General features: G+C 43.9%; 1 protein-coding gene across 1 annotated transcript; it reads left to right on the forward strand.

Annotated features, from left to right (window-relative positions):
- Positions 1-1,445: 1,445 nt before the first annotated feature.
- vgf (VGF nerve growth factor inducible) lies at positions 1,446-3,608 on the forward strand (the record flags this gene model as incomplete). Its single annotated transcript, XM_079295916.1, has 1 exon — positions 1,446-3,608. One exon carries the CDS (start codon positions 1,446-1,448, stop codon positions 3,606-3,608), a length of 2,163 nt encoding a protein of 720 aa, XP_079152042.1.
- Positions 3,609-9,285: the final 5,677 nt, after the last annotated feature.

Genomic DNA, 9,285 nt, shown 5'->3' on the forward strand with positions numbered 1-9,285 from the left:
ACCTCCACTGCAGAACGTCAGTCGGTCTGGTGGCTCTTGAAATGGCAGATTTTTTCCAAATGAACTTGTTCCCGACATTTATGAGGGTGTCTTGAATCATCTATGCGCCAGTATCAAACACGACTTGTACAACATGTAGATATATAAACTAATTGTTGAAGTCGTGTGTATATATATATATATATATAATTCTTTTTTTTCTTTTTTTTTTTTTTTTTTGCAGTGTCCTTAAATTATTTGCAGCAAACAGTGTGGCGTGGTGCCATGCAGCACGGCGGTGGTGCACGCAAAATAAGAGCCGGTTATTATCCCTGCCCCTCCTTGATGCTGAGCTGAATTCAATAATGTTCCTCTATCAGCAAAATATGTTGCATGTGGTGCAGTGGTCCCGCTCCTGAAGAGCCACCGATGCGTGCTTTCATGTCCCCTCAAGAGTTGGCTCTTCATTGGCTGAATTGTGGTTTTAAAAAAAGGAAATAAGAGGTGAAGAATGTGGGAACTTAAAGGGGAACTACACCCATTTTCAAAATCCATAAATGTTATTCCTATTGTCCTAGTAATAATATATGTAAACATGAACAACTCAAATCCTGAAACTTGCTGAGATTACTGTGATGTCATCAAGAATGAAGTGTGGAGCTGCTCGACAGACAATCAATTGGGAAACATGTTCTACACTAAGTATCCAGAGGAATACTCTTAGTATGCGGCTACATTTTCCTTTTTACAACCGAGAACACTAAAATAGAATGAAGCTCATTTGTGTAAAAAAGAAAAAGTAAAAAACCCACACAAAATCAGTCTCCTATTCATTGTCTATGCAGCAGCTCCAGACAGTTTTTTTCTTGATGGCATCATTACTTTGATACTTCGTTTTTTTCATGCCATTAATTTGCACGTCAATATATTTTTCGAACTGTTGTTTTTGTCATGAGTACTTTACTACAAAAATGCGAATATTACGTGAGCAAAAAGCGGCGTAGGTTTTTCTGCAGCAAGGACAATTTTTCGGAGCTTTTAGACCCCGAATAAAGGCATCAACTAATCACATCGTGCGGAACAGACCTTGACAAAGGCAGCGCAGACCAGATCCACTTTTTTCCGTTCTTACCTTTCACAATAAAAGCTGTAGACATATACGCCGCATTACTGTTTATGAAGGGGTACATCATGTTTGAATATTATCTATCTGCTCATTCACCACCCTGACCTATACACCCTTACTTTTCACCTTGCTTCATTGAGGACACAGTGTAGAATCTCGAGGTTCAGAATTCTCTAATAATGGCGACTTTTCAATAATATGGTGCTATGACATTGTGTTACAGGGCGAGATTTTTTATTGAGAGTCATTGAAACTGAAAATGTGTCTCTGTGCTTGTCTCTGTCCTCCAGGCATTTCTGATCCCCCTCGCTGCTCACAGCGGGCCCTCTTCTGAGTGACCATGATTGGGTGCCACGATGCCTCAAGTGCCCTTACCCTCCTCGTCCTCCTGACAGGGGCTTCCTTCCTCCATCTGTCCACCTCCAAGCCGATCAACACCCCTCGAGATGTTGATAACCCACACAGAGATGCTCCTCGTGGAAAGAACGAGGAGACACGATCAATGCAGAAAGAAGATGCAGAGGAAGAGGAGGAGCTCTTCAAAGATGTGGATCCCAAAACACTAGCGGCGGTTTTACTGGAGGCACTGAATCACTCACGAGTAGAGCTAAGACGGGAGGGAGGGGAGCGCAATGAGATGGAAGGAGAAATGAAGGCTGAGATGGGGGAGGTTAAAGAAGAAGAAGCAGGCAGAGAAGTGAGAATGATGGAGGGGGCAGACAGAGACCGAGATGGACGACAGGAATTGGAGCTGCTGATGGCCGCGCAGCAGAAGAAGCAGGAAAGAGAGGAGGAAGAGGAGAGGCAGAAAGCTCGAGAAGAAGAAGAGAAGATGACAGAAAAGGTGACCAGTCGCACCACAAGTCAGATGGACCAGGTCCAAGCAGAGCGGCAGCCCGCGAGTCTGGATGAAAGAGGGGAGAACGGGCAGGGCGCTGCCCCCCAGCAGGGGTCAAACAGCCCTGAACAAGGCAGCAATGAGGAGGAGGAGCAAATCAGCCCCGAGGAGCTGAAGAACCTCGAGACCATGATGAAGGAGTTTCCTCGTTTGAACACGGCCACTAAGAGGGAGGGAGATTCAGAGCAAAACCAGAGAGAGAGCAGAGGTTACAGCAGCTACAACGACATCATACCAATCAACAAAGGCAACGACCTCGCCATGTCTAAGAAGAAACTGAAATGGCAGGAGGAGACGCAGAAAGGCCTGAACTTCCCAACGTTCAGGGGGGGCAATTTCATGGACGACTTTGAGGACAACAATTACGCTGGCGGTAATGTAGCACAGTCGCCCCAACCAGCAGAGCAGGAGGTAATGGAAGAGGATGAACCACAGGATGAGGAGGAAGAGGAAGACGAGGAGGTGTTGAGTCCCGAGGAGGAGGAGGCTCAGGCCAAAGCAGAGCAGCAGGAGATGAGGAGGCAGGCGGCCGAGGCACAGAGAGCCAAGATGGAGGAGGAGAAGCTGGCCGACATCGCCTCGGACATGCTGCTGCGCTACATGGTCAAACAAAACAACGGGAACAAGAAGTACAGCTCTTCCCTGTCCAACGCTGCAGAGGACAAGAGATCCGATGAGGAACAGGAGGTGACTGAGGAGGACGATATCGATCCCCAGACCATCGACAAGCTGATCGAGATCTCCAACAGGCTCCACCTCCCTGCCGACGACGTGGTGGACATCATCAATGATGTAGAAAAGAAGAAGAAGAAAGACGTGCCGCCCAAGATGGCGTCTCGTTGGCAACGACCTCCAACTTCGCTATCTTCCCCGTTCTCGTCATCCAACGGTTTCTCAGCATCACAGATTCCAACCAGTCAAAATAACTTTCCCATCTCTAAGCAACCCTCCCCAGCTGTCAATCTCCTCAAAACATGGTTACAGGATAAATCGCCGACCAAGTCACAGGATCTCTGGAGCAAACCTGCCAAGCCTCTGTTGGCCAATCAGAATCGTTGGCCCAAACCTCAGAAGCCTCTGTCAATCAAACAGGACCTCTGGCTCAAATCACCCAAGTCAGTTTGGACTGGCTACCCTTTGTACCCTTACACATACCCGTCCTACTACCAGCGGAAGCAGTACCCAGACTACTACCCCATCTATTACCCTCCTCCCCCCAGACCCAAACCCCGTTACTACGTCCCCAAACCCGCTCTCACCCTCAACAACTTCCTTGGGAATTCCGTGGACGACACCTACTCATTCTCTCCCAAACGCCGTTACCACAGCTGGGTCCAACCCCGACTGAGAACCCCACCCGCAGTCCTCCAGCAGAGGCCTTACTACACCACCTACCGGTATCAGCCGGTACCCAAACCTCGCTCCCCTCTCCGAATGCCTGCGATCCCACCTCAGCAGAAATATTATTACTCAGCCCCGGCGGCACCCGCAGCAACGAGAAATGAAGATTATCACGTGGCTGGAAAGCAGCCAGAGAGCAGCAACCGTGACGATCTGGAGAAATACATACAGCAGATACTCATGAAGAGGCCACTGTTGGACTGAAAGAGGGATGAGGAAGCGAGAGTATGGGGACAGTTGAGAGATGGGCAGAAAAGTATTTCTTTATGATCTTATTTTGCTGGTGTTTGGTTTTGTATTGTATATGTAACAAGTTTCTTTCTCCTATTTGGTGTTTTGATTTGGCCAAGGACATTAAGGAGGACTTTTTTCCAGAGCTAGTCTGGATGAAATGTCACTTTGACAGGAAAAGGAGAGGGAAGATACACATCTACACATCTACACTCCTCCTCCTTGTAGGAGGGGACACAGGACGAACGTGGTCCATTGGAAAGCATGCTGCGGCAGAGATTTGTATCATGCTAGAACTTCTCATCCAAACTCCCGGCACGACAACATTCTCCATTTGGACATTGTACAATGCCAACCAAGGAGGATGTTGTTACCTGTACCTTTAAAAAATATATATTTTTCAGAGTCAGATCGTAAGCAGCGATGAATGCTGGGAAGCGTTTGGAGCCTGATAGAGTTCTACTGTCTAAACACAAAGAGAATATGTGTGTGATTATCTCAGGCAGGGAAATTTGAACAATATTACATGAACATATTCTTTCTGAAATGACCACCTTCTGTCTATATAGTGCACAACAGACACACCTTTCATAGAGATGATGTAAAAATCATGCATATTCTGGGAATGGCCTCTTTCCGGAGCCATTTGCTATCTCATTTTTAAAAAATGAATACATTTCTATGCAAATGTATCATTTTTTTGTGGTATTTGTATGAAGATGCAGCAAAAACATTTCAGCAGAACAGCATTTTCTCATTTATGTATGCTCACACATACCCACCAAAGCGCTTCATCATGAACTATAACGCACCAAAAAGAATATTTCATACAAAGGGCCGTGGAAGCCACACTAACAACACTATAATGGCTGGGATGACTCACTCCTTTGCATAACTTCAATTACCTTGTTGCTATGGTGCCAAACCCTGACCAAACTCTATATGGCATTCTTTTGACGCCTCCAGAGGAGGATGCAGTGGTGGAGTCACATACTGCTCTTTTACTAAACGCATGCATTTTAACAGGTAAGGCTGGTATTGTTCTATATCACTAAATATGTTCCACATCTTCTTACCCCATCTGTAGCACTCAGTTTATATTCCTAGTCTAGAAAATCACCAGCCTTATCCTTTAAACATACCCTCCATGGTTTCGTCGTTCCCTTCAGCTCGATGAAGTCCATTTAGTGTGATTTTATTATTCAACATATATTTTTCATTAATCGTTGACAGGGCTAAACAATAAAGATTGCCAGCTTGCCAGGGGCAAATAAAATGCCACGATGGGCCAGTAAATCTAGCAACTTTGTTGTTATTTGATAACCGCTAATTAATGAAACAAGTAAAGATTGAATTCGGTCAAGTTTTGTTCTAAATGTTGCACAGCCGTCGATCACCCATTTTATACATTTGTAGATGGGAACTTTTTTCCAAATTCTGAGCTGAAACTGGCTGCCTTACATGTCACTGTGACATCCCGAACATTGCGCTTCATGTTTTCTTTTGTACCACTTGATATCATCCACGAGATCAAGGCAGTAATCTTTTGTAATGGAAGCAGACGGGGTAATGAAATGATTCTCTGAACTGACTCCACTGGAGACGGGACCAGTTCGCTCATATTCAGGTTTAAGTCACAATTCAACATGATGAAGGGATTTTTCATTGCTTGGATTGGATGGCAGTGTTGTGAATATGATTGTATTGAAGTTTTTTAATGTGCAAAAAAAAGGATTGTACTGCTGAGAGTTCCCCTCTTTACTTAAATGGCTACTGATAATCAGTAATCAATAAACACTTCCTTTTTCTCCCCGTTTACCTGTTTTTCAAATGCGTCACTGGGAACAAGAGCAGATGTTGCTCTTTGCTTTGTCTGTGTTGTTGACCTTCGTGGTCATCTGTTGCTAAGGGATGAGCAAAGCTCAACGTCTTTGTTGTCAAGCCAAAACAGAATCATGGCATCGACAATCTCAAGCTGAAAAAAGAATGTCAACATGAGGAATTAGTCCAAGAAAAATGAGAGTGAACTGATATGAAAATAAAAACAAAGCTTTTTTGTAATTTTTAATGGTTGTTTTTTTCAAGAAGGAAGTCCCATATTGAGAAAGAGAAGGGTAGAAAAAAAAGAGGCTGAGATATGAAGTGACAGACCAGAGGCGAGGGTACAGTGTCTGCACGTTTATGTATACTTGCATCTAAAAATTGCTTCTTTGAAGACATACAAGCATCAATTAAAAAAGTATAAAAAAACTCTAAAGATGACAGAAACAATGACGTCGGTGTACCTTAAAATCATTGTTTGAGTCTAGTATGCGGCGAGTGTTTTCCATGGTCTTTCTAGATGAACCTTGTTGTAACCATCGTAATAAACATGCGTTTGCTGGATGTAAATATGCGCATGTCAATGACTACTTTTGCTATCCATGAAGAAACAATAAAGTCAAACTATTTTTAATACAAATGTGCTTCACTGTGGTCGGAGATCATTTTTATGTGAAAGGAGACAGCAAAGGTCCTCAATAGCCATCTCACTGAACGGGGATATTCCAGTCGCTCAGGCGTTCATATTTACATATTCATATTGTCATCCTGTTTTCAAAATTCATGAACAACCGAGCGACTGAAACACCCAGGTACTGTGAGATAGTTATACTGGACTGTGACATGTACTATGACAGTCCTGTAGGCAGTTAGTGTAGATTGATTAAACTGATGGCTCTACAGATGGATGGATGGATGGATGGATAGATAGATAGATGGAAGGAAGGATGGATGGATGAATGGATAGATAGATGGATGGATGGATGGATGGATGGATGGATGGATGGAAGGAAGGATGGATGGATGGATGGAAGGAAGGATGGATGGATGGAAGGAAGGATGGATGGATGGAAGGAAGGATGGATGGATGGATGGATGGATGGATGGAAGGAAGGAAGGAAGGAAGGAAGGAAGGAAGGAAGGATGGATGGAAGGAAGGATGGATGGAAGGAAGGATGGATGGAAGGATGGATGGAAGGAAGGATGGAAGGAAGTATGGATGGATGGCTGAATGGAAGGATGGATGGAAGGATGGATGGATGGCTTTTGAAGTAAGAATGAAAGAGAGAGACATTTTGAATCATCATGAGAAACTCGAATATCAACAGCAAATCTGATTAAAAATCAAGCAAATAATCCCTGAGAGAGTTTGGAATGGAACAAACTGTTGGTTTGAGACATATTTCCACTTGTTCAATTCAAAGCTAGGGTAGGTAAAGTATTTTCGAACAAACATTTTTATACATGTAGGATTGTGGTATCAAAAGCATTCTGTTTGTAGTCCGTGGAGTACTGACCAATCACAAATGAGCGGGCTTAGGTTGCATACAGGTAAAACATGAAGGTGAAGTAATTTGTCAAAGCTGTGGGCAGCACAAACAAAATTCCATTTAGCTCCATTGTGTTGCCGTGGAGGCTGGGCGCATTAGTTACCCGTTAAGAGATCAACTGTCAATGTCACCGTCACCAGAATGAGGCCAACGACTGAGTCAAGGACGATCCGGCACATTCTGAAAACTACATTCTCCTCCTTATGAATAAATCATGAACGCATCTTGGGTTAAGAAGGATAATCCCCTGTGTAGCCTCTTGGGCCGATTCCAGCTGAGACCTTTAGACCTTTAGACCAGATTAAAGGTGGGAGGGAGCAGAAGACAGGATTCGGCTTGCTTTGATACGTCGTGCTGCTCCGGGGTGGGGGTGTTCAGCAGGGTGATTGGAGGTTAGAGCAGGAGGTGGGGATTGTGGGCTGCAGAGATGTGCCAACACACACAGTGGGTGTGGTTGAGAAACACTGAAACTGTAGAGAGGACTTCCAAAGGCTGTCAAGCAAGGTTCAGTAATTCAACCTCAGAACAACGTGGACGGATACGTGAACTGACTGGGTGGTGTGGGTGACAGGAATGCACAGGAATAAAAGACAGACAGGAATGAGATGGGACATGCATGAGTCAGGCCGAGACACAAGGCTGCGCTGAAATGAAAATCCAAATGAAACGGCTGCTGGTGAGAATAAAGAGGAGGGAGAGTGGAGGAACAGAGAAGAGGAGAGAGAGAGAGAGAGAGCCAGATGACAGGGAGGGATGAGATAAGGGAGGAGTGGAGCGTGTTGATGGTTGCAGCTCTGCCCATGGAGAGGTGCGGTGATTCATGATGTCACGTGGTGAAGACTGGGTGACTCATCCACCAACATCATCATGCAGCCACTGCAGAGCACCCAAACACACGCACACACATACACACACACAAGTGCACACATAAGACATGTGTACAACATGCACGTTCATGCACACTGATCAAAAATATTCATGAGGATGAGTAATTTGTCAATAGAAAGCAGGAAGCAGCATGCTCATTAGAACACTTACAACACATTTACATAGTAATAAGCAACATACAGTAGCAGCTGGTCCTTGGTATTAACATGTGATCTATATCTGGGTGTGTTATCTGGATAATGACACCTGATCATGTGACTTAGCATTTACACATGCTCTTAATAAGTTATGTTAATTATTTCCACTTATTAAACGGTGTGTGTTGCCTTATTCTGCTCTTTCTTATATTTGGGGAAGTATGCACTTCAGCAAACCCAGTCTTCATTCATGTTTTTCTCCTTGCATGTATCAGCCACAAAGTGTTTGCAGAATATTTGTTTCAAATTAGTTAGCCAGACGGTTCAACAAGCTGGAAGAGTTTAGCACCTGTTCATCTATATACCTAACAATACATTTATTTTTGTAATATGTGCTACCTCTATATGAGCGTTTATAATTGTAATGTGCTGTCAAATAACCACACCGGTAGCGTGGCCGAGCGGTCTAAGGCGCTGGATTAAGGCTCCAGTCTCCTCGGAGGCGTGGGTTCGAATCCCACCGCTGCCAAAGTGGGTGTCTTTTTTTTCAACTCTATTTAATAAGTTGCAGTCGAAGTTCTTATTTTACCAGAAAGAACAAAAATGTCAAACTGCTTTTGATACCCATTCAAATGCTCACCTCAGGCTGCATATCCCGCCATCTCGCAGAGTCAGCTGTTGGCTTAATCATCCATAACCATAGTGTAATGGAACTTGTAGGGGAATGCGCACGGCCTGTCAACAATACCTGGAAGAAACAGATTAGGGCGAAATTTACCCAATGCCACTAGAGAAACCCGGAAGCAGTTAGACCTTGCCTTCAAATTAAAGTGACGAAGTACCACATCGAGTCTTCCGCTTTTTTTGCACGTTATATTAATAAAAGGGAAATGATCCAAGGTGTGTGCGTTGATTGCATGCTCTGTATTGGGATTACTACCCAGAAATCAGGGAGTCTATATAGCGTTTACAGTGTTGATGAGTTCAAGGAGGGATATTGAATTTGCATTGATAAAGACCTAAATGTATGTATTATTTTATACGTTGTTTGAAAACACTTCACAAGCCATTAACAAGACTAAAAAGGGGGAATTTAAAGTATATATTTGGACACCTGATTTATTTTTTTGTACACATCGTTTTTTTCTCTTTTTTTAATCGAATCTGTCGATAGAGAGGTAACGCTTTTACTCTGAAAATATCGCAACGGAAGACGTATTGTTGACGTTGGATCCGAACGCAGGCAGGCGGGTT

Source organism: Melanostigma gelatinosum, assembly GCF_949748355.1.
Source record: "Melanostigma gelatinosum genome assembly, chromosome: 23".
NCBI classification, from domain to species: domain Eukaryota; kingdom Metazoa; phylum Chordata; class Actinopteri; order Perciformes; family Zoarcidae; genus Melanostigma; species Melanostigma gelatinosum.